The sequence below is a fragment of the Myxocyprinus asiaticus genome, chromosome 22, assembly GCF_019703515.2.
Source record: "Myxocyprinus asiaticus isolate MX2 ecotype Aquarium Trade chromosome 22, UBuf_Myxa_2, whole genome shotgun sequence".
Taxonomy (NCBI): Eukaryota; Metazoa; Chordata; class Actinopteri; order Cypriniformes; family Catostomidae; genus Myxocyprinus; species Myxocyprinus asiaticus.
In genome coordinates, this window is record NC_059365.1 from 36,362,175 (window position 1) to 36,386,613 (window position 24,439).

Consider the following 24,439-nt stretch of genomic DNA (forward strand, 5'->3'; position numbering starts at 1 on the left):
GCCTTATTTCATTAAAATTACGTTACTGTGGCAAAAGTTTTGCTAAACAAAATTGCTTGTTCATTACAGGTTTTGCTGCAGTTTCCCAGTGAAATGTCCAGTGAGGAGCACCAAAAGCGAGTGATATGGTGTCAATCAGAGGTTTTTAAGGTGAATGATAGATGGAGGTTTTAATGAGTAAAACGTATCTACCTAACCTAAGATTTTAAACTAAAGCTAAACAATTGTTTCCTAAAAGCAAATTAGAGCTAAACAAAACAGACATCCTTACCCTAAACCAACACCTAAACCTAACCGATAGTGTTTTAAAAGCAATCATATCATTTTGTTTAGCTTCTGTGACATTTTTGGATTACGTGCCAGCTCGTGCCTCAGTCCTCCGAGTCCAAAGTCCTACACTATCAGGTGAGCTACTGCGAAAACTAATCATGTTGGAATACATTTGTAAATATAGGTGGGTCTGTAATTTGAGCGTTAAAATAAAATGTTTTTCAAATGATGCGTTAGAGTAAAAGTGTTTTGATATAATAATATATCAAAACAGTAATAGAGTAATAGAGTGAAAAATAAGTGTTCATGAAGTCTAAATCATCCGTTGTACTCTTGATTTGTGTGAAGTGAATGAAACGCACTGTTGTTGAAGCTGTAGCGAAAAGAATGTGGCACGTACAACTCAGCTTGCAAAAATGTAGTTATGGTAATGTACATTCTATGAGATTAGGTTGTTGGCAAAAGTAGCTTGTCACTAAAAAAATACTTGGATCTCTCCATGTTCCCTGAAAACATTTCACATGTGGACGGGCTAGCTAGGACATCTTGTTAGATTAGCAGAATGCTAAGTCCATCCTCACTTTCAATGTTGCAGCTGGTATATGATAACTATTACCGCTCTCTTTCTTTCTCACATTTACTCTGTTCTCTCTCACTCTCCCTTTGGAGAAATCTTCACTCTTATTCTATGTTAGTTCTGCTTTCTGCCTGCATGCATCATTAAGTCCTTCAGTCCACCAGCCCTTCTCTCTCTCTCTCTCTCTCTCTCTCTCTCTCCCTCTCTCCCAGTCTCTCTTGGGGTTAAGACTCCCAGGTGTTGGGTTAGAGGAAGGAGGGCGAGATGAGTGTGAAGAGCCTGAGGGTATTGACTTTCCTGGGAAAACACAGCTCTCTAAAATCAGTAGCCAAATACTGCAATAACTCAACAGTCATTGATCCTCTTTCCCCCACGGCCACATTGATCTATACATTACAAGCTCTGAGACTGGCGGCATGGATCCAGCCTACGCTAACACAAACCTCCCAATCGCTAGTAACTTACTGCATCTGCCATAATAATCATAATAATAATGCATGTGGTCAGATGTCATGTATTCAATATGATACACCAAAGCGATAGCAGAGTAGCAAATCATTGCCTCTGGTTTTCTAGCTCTGGCAACTGACTAGCCACTCCTGTTGAAATAAAAAAAGAGCATAGCTCGACATAAAGTGGTTTGCTGTGCTTAGCTGGTTTGGCTGGTCTCCCAGCCTGACCAAACTGGTCTTCAGCTGGTCTATCTGGTCTCCCAGCCTGGCCAAAAAGATGTTTAGCTGGTTTAGTTAGTTGGCCAGCTGGTTTCTCAGACTGACAAGTCCCAAAAAACCCTCAAACATCAACAAAACAAACCAGCCTAACCAGCTTGGCCTGGCTGGGAGACTAACTAACCACCTTAGACTGGCATAATCTGTTTTTAGCAGGGAATAAGCATTTGAATTAGCAGCAAAAGTGTTGTTTTTGGGCAGTTTAGAGATGGCAGTGGATTCAGCCTTTTGGGTTTATCATTTTATTTGATTGCTTCACTCAAAGAGATGCACTAGAACAAAACAGACTTGTATTTCAAACATCCTCTCACCTTCTTGAAAGGGTAGGGCTTATTTCCCTTTCAGTACTACATGCATTCCAAACAATTGCACAATATCCTGGAAACAAAGGCTGAGAGAATACTGGAGGTGCAGGATTTTTAATATCAGAGCACTGTTCTCCAGGGTGGCAGACTGCCTGTCAGAACTTGCCTGATATCTTCCAGGCTGACAGCCTTTGACATTGCAAACAAGAGCTATAGCATCTTTGCTGGGCTAGACCTTTTGTTTAAAAGACTGGAGGGTGCCTAAATAGGGTGCTGGGTGACAGAGTTGGCATCGGCAGGATGGACTACCTCCCTGACCACCTGCTCAGCCAATTTCTCCTTGTTTGAGCAGCAATTGTTGGACAGGGATTGTTTTGTGACTGTTATGGCCTCCATAGGGTTGTACACTAGGCTGCAGCACTCCCAGAGTTTAGGCTAGGTGTACATGTTTTGTGGCGGCCTACATTTTTAGTGTTTCCTGCCTCTGAGTACACAAGCACACACTTCAAACATTACGATGTTGCAAAAAGTGAATGTAAAACTTGATATTGCTTACTATAAGTCTAGAGAATATTATATTGAGTTGCAGCTCTGTTAAGAAACTTGTGGAAATGTAGGAACGCAGAGCTGGAACAGACATTGGGCAGTGGTGCAAGGTTGAGATTTGATTTCAAAGCCCAGGGCCAAGAAGGTTGATTGGAAAACCAAGGAGCTCCCAGCTGGTACGCAACTTAAAGTCATGGGCTGCTCTTGGAACCTGCTGCTTGTGTTCTCACATCAGCCAGGAGTTCTGGCGCCATCCAGTACATAAGCTCTTTAAAACTGGCACTAAAGCTTTATTGCACCAACGTAATGGCTGATGTTTCTCAAAGACCATTCCCAATGCAAGAGCTCAGAAAGGGACCAGGAGCAGTTCACTTGTCGCCCAGGCCGAGGAACAATGGGCCACTTTGTTACCTTTTTATCCTCGGCACGGGCAGATGGAACACATTAGCGGAACGTTCCATTGGATGAGTTCTGTGGGGCTACTGAGCACCTAGAACAGAACCCGGCATGATATCATCATTTCGTTAGGTTATTTCACAGCTTGGACACTGATGTGTTCAGGAGTCTCACTCTAGGAGGTGGTCTTTCAACAATATCCTGACTATGGCATACAGTATATTAGTCAGATACTTTAACAGTAGCTAGTCTTGTAGAGGAATCTATAACCAGTAAAATGGTTAGATTTATTTGCATCCATTAAAACACACAAGATGCTCTCTAGAACATTCTCAAATTATGCTGAGATAACATGGATTATCAGGTTTTGCACAAACTTGCAGAGTCCATGCCAGCTTGAGTACATGCTGTCATTAAAGCAAAAGACCAAATACTAAGACATTCTCAAAATTATGCACATTTTCAATTCAACATCCCACTCATTTCTCATTTGTTATGCTGATGATATACACTCACTGAGCACTTTATTAGGAAGACCTGTACACCTACTTGTGATTATCTAATCAGCCAATCATGTGGCAGCAGTGCAGTGCATAAAATTATGCAGATACGGGTCAGGAATGTTCACAGTTAATGTTCACATCAACCATTAGGATGGGAAAATAAATGTGATCTCAGTGATTTTGACTGTGGCATGATTGTTGGTGCCAGTTTAAATATTTCTGTATCTACTGATCTCCTGGGATTTTCACACTCAACAGTCTCTAGAGTTTACTCAGAATAATGCCAAAAACAAAAAAAACATCCAATGAGCTGCAGTTCTGTGGACGGAAATGCCTTGTTTATGAGAGAGGTTAACGGAGAATGGCCAAACTGGTTCGAGCTGACAAAAATGCTACGGTAACTCTGATAACCCCTCTGTACAATTGTCGTGAGCAGAATAGCATCTCAGAATGCACAACACATCGAACCTTGAGGCGGATGGGCTACAACAGCAGAAGACCATGTCGGGCACTTTAGTAGGACCATATAGTTCCTAATAAAGTGCTCAGTGAGTGTAATTTGTAATTAATTTTTTTTTTATTAAATTAGAAAAAAGCACAAATAGAAGGATTTACACTAGTGGTTTTTGCCCCCACTCCACATGGTATCAAATTTTCAGGTCTTGAAATTGAGATAAATAAAATCATAGCAAGGTTCGGAAAGCAGAAATGTTTTCTCTCTTTCCAACATCAATACTGTCTATTTAGATTTGTATCTTATTTCTGCATAACTAGACACACATCCAGAAATAGTGCAAACTCTTCCATGTGTAGAAACTGGGCTGTAACAATTTGACCACAGTAAACATCAAACAGATGCAGAACTCCTGAGCAGAAAGAGTGAAGTGGAGAGTAAAGTCTCTTCTGTTACCCCCAATTTTTCACTCTCTCTCTCTCTCTCCTTCTCTCTCCTCAGAGACAGAGTAGTGACGCAGCCCAGCTGATTACCGCTTACATCCGTTTGTCTTGCCGGCTAGATAATCATCTGCTGGGTAATTGCCTCTGTCGTGCCTTGATTAAGTTGGGTAACACCACAAGGAAGTGTGCCTCAAAGCTAAACTTCCCCCACCTGAGGTGCCTGTTATTATTTTGGAGTCACAGCCTAAAGTGTCCCCCCGTGAAATGACTAATTATCCAACATTGGTTCCACAGGTCTACTCTTAAAGTCAAAAATGACTCCTTTGATAGTGATATGAATCTCTGCTCTGTAGAGGAAAGACACATTCCCCTGGTGGAGAAAAGCCTTCCGCAGCTTATCAAACACTCATCCTCCTCTTGCATTCCACTGATCTTGCACACACGTTCCAAATGACTGAGTCCAGTGTAGTGATATAACAGCCTACACATTTTCCCAAAATCAAGGTATCCCTTAACTTAAAGGCACAGTTCATCTAAAATGGAAATTATTTTTGGGTTTGGAACAATAAGAAGGTCAGTAAATTATAACAGAACTTTAATTGTTGGATGAACTATCCCTTCAGTGCATTGTTTGACCAAAAGTGAGAATCATTTGTTGATTATCCACCCCTAAAAAGCCAGACAGTGCTTCAAAGCATGTTGTCACACTGGGGTAAACTGAGGTCAGATCACGTAGCTCAGCTTTCGTAATTGCTGCCATAACAGCGAAGTGCGTTTGCGCGGTAATTAAAAGTGTGTGGTTTTCAGTGTGAGTCTGTGTTGTCTGTGTGTTTGAAGAGGCACGGATGGGTTTCCCTTCATCTTCCCTGGTGGTTCTCCACTTTAAAGCAGCCTGCGCACCCTGCCTCTACTGTCAATCACAGTTTAAAGTTCATGAAATTTCTATGAGCATCGATCCAGGGAGGAGGAGGTGGGATGGTTTGGGGGCTGCAGGGGTTAGGAATGGGGGAGTAGGGTGTAATCATTGATCAGAACTTGCACTCTGAATCTCACTTCTTGTTTTTTCCTTGAGAGTGATTTTGTGGGTGAAGAAGTGCATTATGATTTTTTAATCCATGAGGCTTTTTCGCGTCCACATAGGCAACACATTTGTGCGTATTTTCATGCGCCACTCCCTTTCCAATGCATGGACTGGAAAGCAGACGAGATAGACAAGATGGATGGCTTGAAATCAATGGCAAGCAACAGGGGGGCTTCAGACGTTTGTCAACAAGCCAGATCGGTGACCTCACAGCGACAGCCGGACAGCGCTTGACAGACTAGAGCAGGAAAACAAATCACTTCCTTTTGTATCACACCTCTTGTGCATCTCTAAATGTCTTCCCCCAAAAGAGTAGAAGGGCATATATGTGTGAGATACCTATCTGCAGGTATAAGAGCCGCTTGAAACCATTCTCTCCCATATCAATCATGTTGCACATGAAAATGAGAAATTGAGGCATGTTGTGTTGGAATCCAAACAGGCATCAAATTCCCCATTCCATCAAAGCGCCTCCCACGGATGGAGCAGGGCTTGATCAAGTGTTTTAGATGGATCGTGGGCTCCATTTGAAATCGTTCAGTCTGCGTTAGAGAGAGACTGCTGAAATAGCCTCTATCTCTATCTCTATCTAACACGGGATTGTGGCCTAAAGGGGCATGACTATGCTTACAATCACACCATCACAGGTGCAAAGGAGGAGAGGACGGGAATGGATATGGCACCTAAAGAGCTCCCATGTTGTAAAGATTGATGCCATCAAAGAAAAGGGAAACATGACCAGCCAGAGGGCCTGTTAAACAGTGGGAACAAGAGAATGTAAATAGAAAAACAGAGGAGGGTAAATAGATGTAAACCCATTGGAGAGCATGGATGTAAACAAGCACAGACTGAATGTATACATGTTTGGCTGGAAAAGAGTTTGAGGATTTGGGGGGTGGGCATTTTGGAAAACTGTGAAATTATGTGTTTTGATTGTTTGTGGAGGTTTGTTTGAGATGCAGACCAACTCAAAATAACAACAACAACAACAACAACAACAACAACAACAACAACAAAAAGATCGTTTTAATAATTTAAGATGTATTGCATTTATTTAAGAAATAAGTCTACCATTCTAAGAAAGGGATAATGTATTGTTTTTATTTATATATTGTTTTAAACAAAGAAATATAATTTACTTATGGATGGTAAAAAGATAAAGGTATTACACTGGTTGAAGATGGAAATCAAATATTCTATTTAAGATGCTTGACGGGGTCTTGGTCACCTTGTGGGGGTTTCTTTTGGGATAATGACTGTATATAATTTCATGGCTAAATATTTTCAGAATCTTTTTGCTATATATATATATATATATATATATATATGTGTGTGTGTGTGTGTGTGTGTGTGTGTGTGTGTCTTTTAATTTTATTTCACTCAAGAACATATCAGATTATTAATGCATTAGTAAGCATTGCACTTATTAGGTCTGGCTATCTTGAGTCGGTGCGCGTTGAGTGGTTTCCCAGTATCGTTTGATATCTGACTTCTGTATCATGTGTAATAAGAAGAGAGAGGTATGCTGGGATTGATTTCAGGGTTGCACGCACTACCTCTCATTTGCTAGATAGATAGAGCCACAGCGAACTCATGTGTGGACAAATGCAGGTGTGCCATGCAGGTTAATTGTGTGCCAGTGGTCAAATACACAAGTTTTTGCATGAGAGGATTGTCATGTGTGTCGATAGTAATAGATGTGCAATTAGCGAAAACAATGCGATTGAAAATTGTGTTATCTTGTCATTATTTCACAGTACACAGTCTTATTATCTCATTTCATTATATCAATTCAGATGGCAAGCTTAGGTAAAATATGACTTCTTTTGCTGCAGCCCTATAGATTCAGTGGCAGCGCTCCGAGCAATAAAGCAACCACTGGTATGTGACCTAGAGGATGTGAAGTTTGTCAACAGTAATAGATCTAGTTATACAAGTATATGAGCTATCTTTTTTTTTTTTTTTTTTTTTTCAGTTCTATTGTGTGTATGGCTGCTCATTGTGTTGTCCTGTCCCACTGGATATTTGAAAGTGGAAATCATGTTAATCTTTCACTGTAAGCTCACACTTAAAAGCAACATTCTATTTAGCATTAGTAGATCTCAGTGGAGAGTTTGATAACCTTCAAATGTGAAAAAGCGAGAGAGAGAGAGAGAGAGAGAGAGAGAGAGAGAGAGAGAGAGAGAGAGAGAGAGAGACAAAGACATGCAGCCCCACAGCGCCTGCAATAAGGAGATGATTAAATTAATAATAAATATACATCCCTCAATTCGTCTTCTCTACCCTGACACACACACATACTTGCCACCTCTTCACTGAACTGCATTATCTTTCCCTTTTCGAAATCGCACGTCAGGCACCGCAAACACGTGTGGATGGCTGAGAGGAAGGGAGAAAAAAATCAATACAAATTACGACGGAGAAAGTGGCACTGATGGCTAGAATTGCAGCATATGTTTACACTAAATCAGGCAATCCATCTTCATATGGGCTGTGTAATGCAGGCGGGGTCAGGGTTCGGCCCGCGCACACACACTCTCCAATTACTCCCACTTCTCTGCAGGAGGCAGCCATATCGATTGGCTGAGAGGACAGAGGCCCTGCAGGCAGCCAATGGGGCGCTGGGGTTAAAGTTCAGGGGGATTTTAATAAGAGAAGTAATGGGCTTAATTTCTCGTGGGTGTGATATAGAGACAAGCCCCTCCTCCTTGTGTCCCCCTGTTCAACGGTTCATTAAAAAGCAAGTTTTATGTGATGGCTTTGTGAAATTGCATTCTTTCATTGTTATTCCAATCTTTCTTTCTTTCTTTCTTTCTTTCTTTCTTTCATCTTTTCTTTCGTCCTTTTCTTCTTTCCTTCCTGTCTTCCTTCCTTCCTTCTTTCTTTTCTATCCTTCCTTCCTTCCTTCTTTCCTTCCTTTTCTTTTCCTTCCTTTCTTTCTTTCTTTCGTTTCCTTCCTTCATTCCTTCCTTATTTTCTTTTCTTTCCTTCTTTTTCTTCCTCCCTTCCTTCCCACTTTTTGGTTGTAATCACACTGCTGTGTGATCAGACCACAGTTCTTCTGACCTAGAGGAGGAACAATATAGTTTCCATGCCTTTCTCAGAACATCCAGAGAAGCATTTCCTCACTCTGACAGGGCCGCCAATTCACTCCTCACACACACAGACACACGCACAATGGCCCTCGCACACCCCCTGCTCCACAGCCCCTGTCGCTCTGCGATCTCTTTTCTCCTCCTCACCATGAAACCTGCTCAAACAAATTTGATTTAGCAGTTTGCTGAGACCCATTCCTGGGGAAAGAAAACAAATATTGTTATAATGGTAATAACATCTATTTGCCGCGCACGACAAATGACACCGGGCCCTTTAAAAAGAGGCCTCTGCTCCTGTGCAGCTACCTTATTCTTATTCATGAAAGCACTGCTTATGCATATTGGTGCAAACTAGGTATTCTACTCGCTAGCATTTGGACTGTCAATCATCCTTACGGAATACAAGAGGCAACGGTGACAAAAGCAGACTGGGCAAGAAGGCTGACAAATTGTCCCCAAAGTCAAATTTGACAGCCTTTTATGATTAATGGGCTTGATTATGGAGAAATATCTCCCTAACTGCTTTCAGGGCATTTCTTTCTGCGTTTCGTATCATGACGGGGAGAGATGGAAAGATGGGAAAGAGGGGTTAAGCAGAGGTGCTGTTTGCAGCGAGAGAATGAAATCAAACGTGAGGAGGGTTGAGTAAGGCGAAAGGAATTAAATTAGGCAGGAAAGGTTAGAGTTTGTGAAAAAAAGAAGTGTACAGGGGGACAAGAAGGCCACAGGGCCCCACTAAACACTTCATAAAATAAATTCACACAGGGGGATGCCTGGATTGATGCCATGGGGACAAACGTAAACAAATATACAGGGACACATGTACAGGCGCATGTACACACACACTGATATTTAATCCTGCTGAACTCTGAAGTGTCATGCCAGGGAACTCGGGGAAGTGACAAAGATAACATAATTGCTTGTTTCTGAGAGAACTGTAATCAATTAAATCAAACAAACATAACATTTTATATTTCTCCTGCAGCTCTGAATGAGCCCACCATAGACTACGGCTTCCAAAGGCTTCAGAAGGTCATCCCTCGTCACCCTGGAGACCCTGAGAGGTTACCTAAGGTAAGTGGTGTCAGTGTTACAGGGCAGAAGTGATTTCTGTTCATTTCTATTTAACATTAAATCAAAATCACACCTTTGAAATGATTGTTTTCCCTGGCTGCGTTTTAGATTTACACAGCCTCAACAGCATAAGAAAAAAGATGCTTGGCGTAAATTTATAAATGGGTGTAAAACGTTTGCGAAACAGGTGTAAAATATATGTTGAATGTTTCATCCTCAGATTTGGTGTTGTGTACTTCAGCTCTGCTTGCTGAAAAAGATGTTTTCTCATGTCTGCAATAAAAGATTGCGCATTCAGTTTGAGCCCAACCTCCATTCTAAAAGCCTGAGGCTTTTCTGTTTGATAGCATAGAAGAACAGTGCATATAGGCTTGTGAATTAGACTTTTTGTGTGATGCTGGCTTTTGAATGAAAGCGTGAGAGAAGGGAGACAGAGGTTAGATTTGTGCTGTTATCCATGCTGGTGGCACATTGCAGCTTTGAGGCAGCAACAAGCAAGCAAATCAAAGGACAAAAGATACACGGGTGCAACTAAATCAATATATATATACAAATCACACATATGCACAATCTGAGTCAAGTGAAAAAAAAGTGCTGTCAGGTGCCCTGGGCGGTTTTCCGCCTGGTTAGTATGAAAAGATTATTTTCCCCTAAAAAGGCAGGAACCTAAGTGAGAGAGATTCTTTCGGGCAGGGCGCTGGTGTAGGAGGGGATCAGATCTGATGCGGACTGACACTTTAAAAAAGCTGCCAAATTGAAACCATTTATCAAAATCTGACATCTGAGATCCAGTCACCAAAAAAGCAGTTTATTTGTAAATTGATACTAATAGTGAGCATACATTGTCTGGCCGCTTTGATGCCGTGATTTGTGGCAGGGGCAGACCGCCAGCTATCACCTCTTATATACTTATACATTCAAGAGGAAAACTCAATAAGAATTTAAAAGTTTTTTTTTTTCATTCCCCATGCCAAGCCACACAGTCCTATAAATAAATACATAAAGCAGCAAGTAGGTAAATAAATAACTAAGTGAATGAATAAGTAATTGAGCATGGAAATAAATAAATAAACTATATGTCATATCCTCTGGTTAAAAAAAAAAAAAGTTGCTGCTGCATAGTTTTCTTCAAGATGACTGTTTTAGCAAATACTTGACTCCCTCCAAAACAATAAATAAAAAATGTAGTAAACAACTAAGCTAGACGTTTCAAGCAGTGCATGAAAATCTTTGTTTTTGTGTTTGCTGCCATGACGTAAATTGGATTTGATTGTTTTCTATTTTGCTTTTTCAATATTAGGTATAATCCATTTTGGACTATTACTGGTGGCTATATTTCATATCTTTTGGTTTAAAAAAAGATAAAAAGGTTGCTGCTGGATAGTCCTTTCTAAAGTGTTTGACAGTGTTTCAGCAAATATTTCACTCCCTCCCAAATCCTAATCAGATCTGCAGTGTGTGTGATATGTGTGCCAGTGATGGTCCCAGCATTTAGAAACCCAGCTGTGTTTGCCTGACGACCTTTGCTGGGGCCAGACATGTATCAGGTTTATCTATAATTTCATTTCCAGTTGTGGGTTTGGCCGTGAGCGTACACCTCTATGTCCAGAGAGATGAGGAATCTGTCCTGCAGGCAGCTGCGGTTCTCACTGGCATTCGGGACACAAGTTCGCAGGCAGTCCTAGGTTACCACGAGGTTAACGGCCTGTGAGATCCACTCTGTTGGACATCTGGATTACACCTAGTCTTATAAACTTAAAAATGGATTGTGTTCCAAACACATTAAATTAACAGAAAAGTTTGGGGAGGGGAGATCAGGGCTAGTCATCACACTTTTTACTCCAGTGAAAATTTCTCAGGATAGGTATTTGGATTTTCTCCCCTTTTCTCCCCAATTTGGAATGCCCAATTCCCAATATTCTCTTAAGTCCTCTCGGTGGCGTATTGACTTGTCTCAGTCTGGGTGGCGGAGGACACAGTTGCCTCCGCATCTGAGACAGTCAATCTGCACATCTTATCATGTGGCTTGTTGAGCGCGTTACTGCTGAGACCTAGTGCGTGTGGAGGCTCACGCTATTTTCCGCAGCATCCACGCACAACTCACCACGTGCCCCACCAAGAGCAAGAACCACACATTATATCGACCACGAGGAGGTTAACCCAACATGACTCTACCCACCCTAGCAACCGGGCCAATTGGTTGCTTAGGAAGCCTGACTGGAGTCACCCAGCATGGCCTGGATTCAAACTTGGGACTCCAAGTGTGGTAGTCAATGTCTTTACTTGCTGAGCTACCCAGGCCCCCTAGGATAGGTTTATTTTTGAAAATCAATGTTCCAGGTTCAGTATTACTTCAGTACAAGTTCAATCGACAGTTTTTGTAGCATAATGTTCATTAACATACAAAATTATTTTAATTTATTGAGTTATTTATTTTAGTTTATTTAACAAATGCAAAAAATTATGTTACAGTAAGGCTCTTACAGTGGAAAAGAATGGGGCCAGTCCATAAACATTAAAATACACACTGTATCAAAAGTATATCCACAAAATGTAAATATTATACATGTTAATGTGATTTTAGTGTTAAAATCATTTACAGGGTTTATCATCGTTAGGTTGTCATTGCAATAAAGTTGTAATATTGGATATAACTTTACACAGATACATTTAGTAAGCTGTTTTATCACACTAAAATCATGCTAATACGTTACAAATTTTATGTTTTGTGGCTATACTTTTGAAACAGTGTGTATTTTGTAAAGTTTATGGTTTGGGCCCATTCACATACAATGTACTGTAACTTAAAGAAAAAAAGAATTAATGAAAAAAAAAAAAACACACATGTATGTGTGTGTGTGTATATATATATATATATATATATATATATATATATATATATATATATATATATATATGGTCTATTGTAAGCTTCTCAGCAAAATTTAAAAAGTAAAAGAATTATGAAAACACAACAATTCATGAAAAGGCAAAAATTTAAAAGTTAACCTACAAAAACACCACTATATTTTGGCCAACAAATTACAAAATAAAATTACATATAAATAATTTTCAGTTAAAATCTGCCTTTCTTTGTACTTTAGTTGACATAGAACTTAATAAATTATACTAATTAACTAAAGTTTTCAACTAGATATTTGAAACCAACACACATTTGCATAATTGGACTTTTGACTCAAAACCATATAGTTACTGTGATATAGCCCTTGTGACAACTTCCCTGTGTGACAGCTAACCCCGGTCTCCCCTGTAAGCCCTGTTTATACATCTGTGTATCCTCTTTAAGGAGGAAGTAGAATCTGTTGTTTTCCCCTGCATTGTCATGTTGGCACATTTGACTTTATTAGTTGTTCTTTATTAGTATGGTAAGCTTGTATATGTGTGCCAGTGGCAGGTTGCTGCTATAACGTTGTATGTGTGTGTGGTGGACCATTGCTCACCAGACAAAGTGTGTATGTGATTTATCATTGTTAGGGGACCTGTCGGATGGCTTGCACTCCCGGGTCAGCTGATCTGCTCTCGCCGGGCGCTTGAGAACCACCTCCCATAATTGAGCCCCTGGAAAGAAAGCAAGGGGAAAACAGGAGGAAGAAAAGATAGAAAGGAAGATAGAAACAGGCTTGTCCAGAGACAGCCTTCAGGGTGAGAGAGCAGAGAGCCGGGACAATCTAGAGTCAAACAGACTTACCTTGTTACCTGTGCTGAATGAACTGCACAGTGTATGAGCAACTCCTTGTGACCCATTCACCCACATACACTTCACAAGCATACTCAGCCAGAATCAGACAGCAGGGGTCAGAGAGTCTTGAGATGATTTCATGCTGTGAAGCTGTGCAGTGGAGGTTATGCAAAGGAAAAGGAGAGGAACACAGCATCTTGATGCAGCCTAACATGTGCTTTCTGCCTTTTGGCAATGTGGACTGAAGAGATTAACATATAAGACATGAATTCAGCTCACCCAGAACACCTCACAAGGGAGAGAGCAACTCACATGCCTCCCAGAGCACATCTCATGTAGGGTCTGAACCCTTACCGGCCTGTCTCTTAAAAATAAAGGTCCCAATTAGATCCAAAAAGGTTTTACAGCCTGATACCATGTAGGAAAACCATTTCAAGTTTCACAAAGGGCTTTTTATTTTCTAGTACTTTAGAAAACCATCCATGTTCTGATGCTCTAAATAACACAGAAACCAATTTGGGGTTTCTTTTAGGGGTTTAAGGTGAATATTACTTGGTTGTTTTAATGAATAAAATGTACCTCCATAACCTAAAAATGTAACCTAACCAATAGTGTAAAAAAAAAAACATTAATTAGAGGTGAACAAAAAAGACATCCTTACCACCCTTAACCAATGCCTAAACCTAACCGATAGTATTTTAAAAGCAAATTTGCTCAAGCAACCAATCATTTCGTGTCACTACTATGGCACTTTCACTTCACTTTAACTTTCGTTTCAAGCATGCTTGGCTGGGCTCGAGGCTCGGTGTCTGAGTCCAAAGTCCAACACTCTATCAGGTGAGCTACAGCGGAAGGTAATCATTGGAATAAGTGTGTAAATGTAGGTGGGTCTTTAATACAAGCGTTAATATACATCGTTTTTTCAAATTATGTGTTAGAGTAAATATGTTTTGACAGTGTAACATAGCAGTTTGTGAGTAATAGAGTAAAAAATAAGTGTGTGAAAGTGAATAAAAAGCACCTTTTTTTAGCGCCTCTAGTGTTCATTTCACCAGCAGCAATTAAAACTCAGTTTGCAAAAATTTTGTTATATTTTTTTTTTTGTAATTAACATTTTTATTGATTCATATGCACATGACAGTGAAAAACTCAACACATATATAAAGAATCAACATTTTACGTTTAAACCCCACTAATACAATCCCACCCTGACCCTTAACGAACACCCCTGTGGTCCCACATAACATACACACACACAATCCCAAAAAAATATAAATAAATAAATAAATAAAATAATAATAAGCATACATGATTAAACTAAACTACACTCTCCACATCCCCTCCCCGAGAGTCCCCCCAAAAAACTAAATATTTGCCCCATTTTTTAACAAATAAGTCCCTAAACCCCAGCCTTCTACTTTCTGCTTCCTCAAATGCAGCTACCTTCCCCATTTCCACACACCACTCCGAAAAAAAGGGTGCTCCACTTGACTTCCAACCCCTTAAAATTACTTGCCTGCCGATCATGAGACTGGCCAGAACCCAATTTTTAATGTGATTATCCCCTAAATTCATGACCGCCCCATCACCCAAAATACAGAGTCTGGGACAAAGCAAAACCTGAATGTTCAAAACATCACACAAATAACTCCGAACCCTCAACCAAAACTCCTGGATCTTAACACACCCCCAAAAGACATGGGTAGTGTCTCCAACTTCTGACTGGCATCGCCAGCAAGTGGGTGTGTCTTTAAGACCAAGCCTATATAATCCATCATATCAATAAATCAATAAAATCTATGTAAAATCTTAAATTGCATAAGACGAACCCTTGCATCTCTAGATACATACTTGACATTTTTCAGAATCTTAGTCCACACTACATCCTCCAATACCAAATTCAAATCTTTTTCCCATACTCTCTTAAGAGAAGTCAAGGCTCCATCACCCAGACTCTGAATTAGCAGGGAGTAATACACTGATGCCTCATGACCTTTTCCAAAAGAAGCAATCACCTCTCCCAAAGCACCTGCCGTTTAGGGGGGTGTGTGCTACTCCCAAAAACAGTACAGAGCATGTGGTGCAGCTATAAATACTTATAGAACTGAAATCTGGGAATCCCAAAATTATGAACCAAATTCTCAAAAGATCTCAACACTCCACTCTCATACAGGTCGTTGAGTGTAGTAACCCCCCTCACAATCCACTCTGACCAGCAGAAAGGGGACTTGTTGATACATAATTTGGGGTTCAGCCATATGCTTGAGGCAACATTTAAATAAATGTCCGAATTAAATACTCTGGCCACTCTTGTCCAAATCATGTGCAAATGTGAAATAACGGGGTGCGATTTAACTTCTCCGGTTACTTTGATAGAAAGGCTTTGTAGTGGCAAAATAGGGGCAAGGACTTCCTGTTTAATAGAAGACCAGGGAGGGGCTCTTTCAGGTGGAAGCGACCAATGAGCCAAATGCCTGAGGCCAAACGCATAATAATAAAACAAAATCTTGGGTAGGCCTAGCCCACCTTTGTCTATCAGCCTTTGTAACTTATTAAAATGCAATCTGGGACGTTTACCATTCCAAATGAAGGACTTCGCTATGCTATCAAATTGCTTGAAATAAGAGAGGGGGACATCTACAGGGAGAGACCGTTGCAGGTAGTTAAATTTTGGAATACAATTCATTTTAATAACATTAACCTTCCCAATCATCAATACATTTAATGAAGCCTACCTGCCCACATCACTCGAAAACCTTTTTATTAAAGGGTCAAAATTAACACTAACTAAATCAGACAAATTTGCTGGGAATAAAATCCCCAAATACTTAATGCCCTGTTTGGGCCACAGGAAGGCGCCCGGCTGGAAAGCCGTTACTGGACAGTAGGCTGTCAGAGCCAATTTAGACCAATTGACTTTGTATGCTGAGAACTTGGAAAAGGAATTAATAATTCTGTGGAGGCAAGGCATAGATCTAGTAGGTTCAGGGACAAATAATAAAATATCATCTGCGTAAAGCAGAAGCTTATGCGCCACACCTCCCACAACCACCCCTGGAAAATCATCCTCCTTTCTTATCGTGGCTGCTAATGGTTCCAGGGCAAGACAGAACGATAAAGGGGAAAGAAGGCAACCCTGCCGAGTGCCCCTATCCAGAGTAAAATAATCTGAAATTAATCGATTTGTTTGTACCGCTGCTACAGGGTGTCTATAAAGTAACTTAATCCAACCAATAAATGTACTCCCAAACCCATACATTTCCAAAATCTTAAAAAGATTATCCCATTCTACCATATCAAATGCCTTTTCAGCATCAAGTGAGATGGCAGCAACCGGAGACTGATCATTCGCTACTGACCACATGATATTGATGAGACGCCTGATGTTATAAGAAAAGCTACGGCCCGAATAAACCCCACCTGATCTATATGTATTAGAGATGTCATAATCTTACTTAATCAGTTAGCCAGAATTTTTGACAATATTTTGACATCGCTTGGATCTTTGTCCTTTTTAAGAATCAGACTGATCTGGGCTTGTGTCATGGTTGGCGGAAGCTTTCCATTCTTTAATGATTCAGTATAAACTTCTAACAAAAGTGGAGCCAGTTCTGTAGCATAGGATCTAAAAAATTCTGCGGCAAAACCATCTGTCCCCGTAGCCTTACCAGTAGGTAGGGACTTAATTACCTCGTCAGGCTCCTCCAAGTTTATCTCAGAATCAAGAGAGTTTTTTTGCTCAATCGTCAGTTTAGGAAGATCTAATGGTTCCACAAAGTTTCTAATATCTTCATCAGTAGACAAAGACGTAGAACTATAAAGATCAAGATAGAACTCTTTAAAGGCATTATTAATATCAATGGCTGAGGTAAAAATTTCACCACCAGCAGATTTCACTGAGGGAATGATAGAAAGAGACTCTCTCTGCTTTATATATCTAGCCAAAAACTTCCCTGCTTTGTCACCCGACTCAAAGTATGACTGTCTTGCCCTGAATAACCAAAACTCCACTTTCCATGACAAAATAGTATTATATCTATATTTCAATCAGGTCAATTCTCTGAGGCCATCAGCTGACATACAGTGCTTCAGCTCTGCCTCTGCACTTTTAATATTCTCTTCCAACTCCATGAGTTCTCGTGCTTTAGATTTTTTGATGAATGAGGCATACTGTATGATCCGACCCCTAAGAACTGCCTTAAGTGCCTCCCAAGCCACACCCACAGAGGCTACTGAGGACCAGTTGGTCTCCATATAAACACTGATTTCAGTCTTTAACATTTGTTGGAAATCAGGATTTTGCAAAAGGGACACATTAAGGCGCCAACTATATGATTTCTTTTTCTCTGTATATGGCAACACCTCTAAACTCACCAGGGAATGCTCTGAGACTAAGATATTTCCAATTGAGCAATCAACAACAGATGAAATGAGGGATTTGGATATCAAAAAATAAAAAATAAAAAATAATCTATTCTAGAATAAATCTGATGGACTGATGAAAAAAATGTATAGTCCCTACCAGATGGGTTCAAAAGTCTCCAAATATCCATACGACCAAGATTTTTACTCATCTTGTGAAGCGTCAATGTTGCTCTAGGGGGTTTACACACTTTTGCTTCATTGTGATCAAGGACTGAGTCCATCAAAAGATTAAAGTCTTCTCCCAATATTATATCATGAGGGGTGCCAGCAGTTTGCAGCATCCCTTCAAGATCTATAAAAAAGCCCTGATCATCAGCGTTAGGGCATAAATATTAGCCAAAATCAACCTTTGCCCTTGAATTTCAGCTGAAACAATAATGACTCTCTCTAATTTATCTTTAGTCTGTTTGAGACATTTGAATTGTAGATGTTTATTAATCAGTATAATGACTCCCTTGCTCTTACTTGAGCCAGCACTAAAAAAAAATCTTCCCAAATTTTTCAGCTTCCTGCGGGGAGAGATGTGTTTCTTGAAGAAACACAATATCATATTTCTTATGTTTAAGAAAAGTAATAACCTTCCTTCTTTTTATGGGGTGCCCCAACCCATTTACATTCCATGTGGAGAGAGCTAGTACACTCATATTAACATTTGACATTTTGATATAGTAGAAAAAATAAACTGTGTGTCAAAAACAAAATTATACAGACCACATTCCCCATTAGTGAAACAATGAAACCCCGAACTTCCCCCCCGAACAAAACAAACAGAAAAAAGAAAAACGTGCGCATTAACCCCGTGCACGAAAGCGGCAACCTGCGACAATCCCTCTAAACTCAAAAGGTCCATGAATGCCCACGAGCCTCCACGACAACTTTGCCATCGGATTTCTCAATTTTGCCTCACAAATTTGCGAGGCAAAATTACATAACAGAAAATACTTTGTAAAATAAACCCCAGCCAATAGGAAGAATGAACACAAAGAACATGTAGATTCATTCACAGAACTGTCTCAAAGGTGTGATCTTCCACAAAACAAATTCCAGCTGATATAAAACTGTTCAGATTCCTCGGACAGACAAACGAATGTTCAGTGAGCCGGCTGTTATGAGTTCAGCGGATATCGTAATCATTCCAATGTCCTGTAAAAATACCCAACAAAACAAACTCCAGCCAGCAGGAGGAATAAGCACGAAGAACGAACAGATTAATCCACAGCTGTTCCAAAGGAGTGTTATTCAATAGAACAAGCTACAGCCGCTAGGCGGACCAATACAAAAAGTAACAAAACCGGCATCCCAGATCCCCGGACGGTCGAGTCAATTCACTCGGAGGCCGCATAAAAGTATATACCATGACTTACACAATCCGTCAACTCTATAAAAGACATCCTTTGTGTGAGCATGTAGATATTTTGCAGTCATCCGTAGTGTCCACTCTCAATCTGGCCGGGAACTTCAATGCAAAAGTAATCTTTCGTCAATGCAAAAGTTTCTTTAAGGAAAAGTGTTATTCGCAAAACAAACTCCAGCCGCTCGGCGGAGCCAACGCAAAAAGAAAAAAGAAACCAAAATAACGCCCAGCTTCCTCAAAAGCCAGAGTAAGTACAGCGAGTCAACCCACTCACATGAGAAACACCCAATGGTTTACTCACCCATTGACTCAATAGAAGACATTGCCTGATTGGGACATGTAAATACTGTGTGACCGTCCTTCGTTTCTATTCTCAGTTTGGCCGGAAACATCAGAGCAAAAGTGATCTTTCGCTGATGTAAGAGTTTCTTACATTCTTTGAACTGATCACGTTTCTCTCTTGTCGATCTCGCAAAGTCCGGGAACAAGAAAATATTATGGTTCTTCCAAGAAAGCTTCCCTTTGCTCCTCACCTGGTGCAACACAAGATCTTTATCGGATGATCTCAGAAATCTGGCCAGAATCGATCAGGGCCTATCTCCCTCAGCAAATCTGTGAGCTGGGTCTCTGTGAGCTCGCTCGATTCCCAGCTTGTGGCCTGTTATGTCGAGCAGACTTGGGAAAAGCTCGTCTAGGAATTTCACCATATCTCTGCCCACCTCATGCTCAGGAATTCCAACAATTCGAACGTTATTCCTGCGGCTTCTATTCTCAAGTTCTTCAAGCTTTTCAAGGAGAAGTTCCAAATCAACTTTGGTTGCGGGCGGATTAGCGGTTAATTCCCTCTCCGAAGATTCCAGACAATCGATTCGTCTCTCATTATCAGTCACCCTTGTAACTAACTCAGATAATTTTATTTCCATCGCCGTAATCGATCGACATATTACAGCGAGATCCTCCAAGTCAGCAAGAACCTTCGTCAACATCACCGACATGTTGGACAACTGACGCTGGATCACCTCTCCCACCGCACCATCCAAATCGAGTCCTCGGTCTGTAGGCCTGTCGGGGCTTTCATCCTGAACACTTAAGTGTCTTTTAATGTCTCCAGAGCCTGAGGATTTTGACTTCTTTGCCATGTTTTGCCTCAAAGAGCAAATGTGTAACTGGGTGTATCAAATTTCACCAGATTATAACATGAAAATGATAAAAAAATTAGCAAAGTACGCAGAACTCGTTGCTCACATGTCTGCTTCTTGCATGGCGTCACGTCACCCCATCAAAATTTTGTTATATTAAAGTTCATTCTGTGAGACTAGGTTGGTAATTTGATTACATTAATACTGATTGCTTTGTATATTCCATTAACGATTACTTTGTAATCAGATTACACCCAATACTGCATATTATATAAGGAACAATTTAGCAGCGTTTTCTAATAACGCTTCAGTAACCACCGAAGTTTAATTACAAATTTGTCAAAGTGCGCACTTTCACTTGGTGGCAAATAGATCCTTGCTAATGGAAGGAAGAGATAATAATCAGTTGAAACAGACAGACCATCAACAAAATGTAAGCATTGTCATTACTTATCATTTTATTACATTATAGATTATAGAAGTACAATATATCACAAAAAGTATAAAAAACAGTTGACATTTGGCTAACGGCATCAGTGTTGCCAAAAGTAGTGCAAGAGATGAACCTCGAAAGATTAAACTTGGAAAATTGCCTAAAAAATTTTGCCCCACAGAAATCCCCTCACTGATCTGAAAAATCTATATTGTAACATCAATGACTTTTTGTTAATTTCCTAAAAACCATACAGTCAACTCAAGATTGTTTTTTTATAAGCTTGGGATCGATGCCATTTCACACATCGATAATGTAAAGATTTTCCAGATGACCAATTCAATGCTACATACAGAGAAATTGCATAATAGACGTTGCGCAGTTACACCAGTTTCACTAACCTACAAACTCACTTTGTTCATTCTTGAAGAAGTACAAAAGCCTTTGTAACTTTGGACTGCCATCTGCGCCACTTCAGCTCGTCCTGTGTGTGTGTGTGTTTGTTTGATTGTGTGATCATGACCGTGACCGGCTTCAGTAAATGTTATAGCAACCTCTTGTGGTCTCCCAACACTATTACACCAGACTGTTAAACAGAGGACAACTGAGTGAATTGGAAAGCACACAAATTGGGCTTTTAATTTAAATGTTAGCTAATTTTAATATATTGATGCCGTAAAAATATATCGATAATATAACGCGCCGATCAATATTCAATATTTTATGACATTCCTAGTTTTTGATAACAAAATGGTTTTTGCTAAAGGCTTTGCAAATAACCAAATGTATGAAGCAACCAAATTCCTCCATCTTCTGACACAGCAGAAGTTTGCTCACAGTCCTCTTAGTAGCACCCTCTCTACTACTGCCTTGTCCTTAACTTGTGATGCAAGGGACCCTGTTTGAGGTCCCATTACCTGAACCCCAGCAGTGCCTGGGAGTCCTGGGTGAGGAAGAGAGGGTGTCAAAGTGGAATTCTGGTAAGAAAGACCACCACCCTAGAGTAATAAAGATCACAGGATGACTTATTGTATGCCTAGCAGGTGGCAGATCTTTACACCTCAGCAGTCAGCTAATAAGACAAAAGGCCCGGTGCCTGTCTCTCCCAGGGCCAGGTGGCACACCTCTGGAGCCCAGAGCAGGGTCAGGTGCTCAGGACGGCCGGCTGTAATCATCAACGGGTCTACTAGAGGGCAACTGCCACCTTATCAATCATTGATTGCATTTCATTAGGGGTTCAAGAAAGTGAAAATTGAGCCTTGAAGTGATATTGAGGTTATAGAGCACCTTGACTACAGGGAACGCAGCCCTGATTTGTGCTGGCAGACTTAATTTAATAGGGAATGTGCAGGACTTTTTGTTTTTGGAGAGAAAGTGTGATGTGAAATAGTTTGTAGAGAATTGAAGGGGTACGAGTTTAAAATAGCCGCCGGTGCTTCTGTAGACGGCACATAAATAATAAAGTAAAGCTAAATCCACAGAGCAGATCTGTACAGTCTATTCACCTTTTGGCTGTTTGAAGCCATTTTATGCCTCTCTCTCTTTCACTTTCCTTTTTTTCTATACACCTCACTTTCTTCTATTTCTCAAATAAACAACTCTTTCTTGTGTACATTTACAGTCACACAGTATGTAAACGCATACCAATTCTGGTCAGCATACACACAGCACAAGATGTGTGTGTACATACTTAGCTAGCAAAATTGTCTCCAAAATCTGACCAAACCTCCCTTTGGGGACATCTGGGGGTGTCCAGATTTGGAAAAGCCATTCCTAAATAAATATGTTTTTTAAAAGTCTAAAAAGACTAAATATTTTCTTTTTGGGCTATAGGGTAAGGGTTAGGCTTGTGTTAAATAAAGACAGTAGAAGTCTATTGTACAACATGTCCTCATTTAGATAAGTAAATGTGTGAATATGTGTACAGTATGTGATTATGTATTTATATGCTAGCGATCAAGTGTGTATTTGTGAATGGGTATATGGGTGTGTTTTATGAATAGCTAAGCACATGTGTGTGCGTGTGTGTTTTTGCACTAGTGCATGTGTGTGCATTTGTGTTGTGCCAAAGGGCCCATTGCAGGGTGTCGTAGCCAGCAAGCATCAGAGACATTAACTAACTTCTGTTTTATAATGGAGATTAATGAACTGAGCCGTGGCCAGAGGGAAGAGAGGACAGGAGAGTAGAGCAAAAGAGAAAAAAGGCATGAAAAAGAGAGATAGAGAATGGGAGAGAGGTGTTCTGCCAGTGCCAAGGCTATGTTGGTGACAGATTGCCCACTGGGTGTGGATGGCAGAGCACTGTTGAACCAGGGACAGGTTGGGTGGCTGGGGCCAGACACAGGGAACTGCAGTGGGCAGGCAGCCTGGAACAAGAGCCCCATACCTGGACAGCATCGGGCGAGAGAGCAGGGGAGAAACAAACCACAGAGACACATACAGATGGGAAGAGAAAGGGAGGGAGGACTGGCATTTATGATAAAGGGATATCCTAAGGAAGTGACTGAAGACCAGACACACAGTAAGACAGGAAATACTTTTATTTTTTAGTGATCAGACACATAGATAGGGATTTAACTGTATTTTTAAAAAAGTACTGAATGTCAATTTATACACACTAACTCACAAATACACTGTATATTAATAAACTGTATAAAACAGAGCATTATATTATTCTTGCAAAATAAGATTGATTAATTAAATCAAATGAATTAATAATAATACAACTATGCATTTATTTAATTTTAATAAAATTAATACACTTTGTTTTAATTTATTATTATTATTATTATTAATAATAATAATCATATTTTAATAAAATTATTAATACACTTTGTTTTAATTAATATTAATAATATTAATAATAATAATAATAATAATAATAATAATAATTATTATTATTATTATTATCACTGCAGTCTTTTGAACTTTAATTACAATAGTAAAAATAATCTGTGTTTAATAAGCAGAATATAAAGTGACTGGACACCTGCCATAAAGGAATGTGTGTGATTTCAAGATCACTTCAAGATGCTCCCTCATCCTTAAGGTCGTTATATCATACCTGCACTATATCCCATCTTTTCTTATGTACTGTTACTTTATGAAAATGAGGTTTAAAGGTACAACTGATCAGAGTACTACTAATGTAAAGGTTGAATGAATAAATTAAATACATTAGATTAAATGGTAAAACAACATTGCACAAGGTCTCCTCTCTCTCTCTCCCTCTCTCTCTCTCGTCCTGTGTTTGTCATTGACTTGAGCCATCTGTGAGGATCGTTACTGCTCATAGCTGATTGGCTGGGGGAGGACTGTTAGTCTTAAGGTCATATTTTGTCATGGGAAATGCAAGTTAATGAGGATGAGGAGGAGGAGAAGGAGGAAGCCTAGTTGCCCCCCCCCCATCTCCATATGCCCCTGAATCCTCACTTGCCAAAGAAACAAAGTCCCAAATGAGCTGTTGAAGTTAAACTCCAAAGAACATCAGAATATTTGGTGGTTTCCTCAGCCTCTCTCAGTCTCTAATCTTAAAGCCACTGTTGTTCTCCATCATAAATGTAGCAGTTTCAACAGTGTATTCAGTAACTCGGTCAAAGAAGTTTCAGGCTCTCTGGTAAATCATATAGGCCTTGCAGTCTGGCATAAAGCAGTCATAAAGAGACGCACATCAACGATGCAGGTACTGTAAATGTTTGCATGACAACAGTATTTACAGAATACTGTATGAGCAATCTGAGAGCTTCCAGTATGAAGTTTTTGCTAGTATTGAGCTATATTTGTGTATTTTAGTGGGTGTATTTTATGGCCTATACTTTTGGTGACAAAACTGTTGAAAAATGTCTCATGTAAATGTCTACTTGAAAAATAAATAAGTAATAATGTATTATTATTATTATTATTATTATTATTATTA

The 24,439-nt window shown here is 39.9% G+C and overlaps 1 protein-coding gene across 5 annotated transcripts in view; it reads left to right on the forward strand.

Moving 5' to 3' along the window:
• LOC127413218 (transcription factor COE3-like) overlaps window positions 1–24,439 on the forward strand; it is a 135,079-nt gene that overhangs the window by 96,273 nt on the left and 14,367 nt on the right. For all 5 annotated transcript variants that reach the window (XM_051650163.1, XM_051650164.1, XM_051650162.1 and 2 more), the window contains exon 11: window positions 9,384–9,472. In XM_051650163.1, coding sequence (XP_051506123.1) covers window positions 9,384–9,472 — 89 coding nt within the window. The remainder of the gene's footprint in view (window positions 1–9,383; window positions 9,473–24,439) is intronic.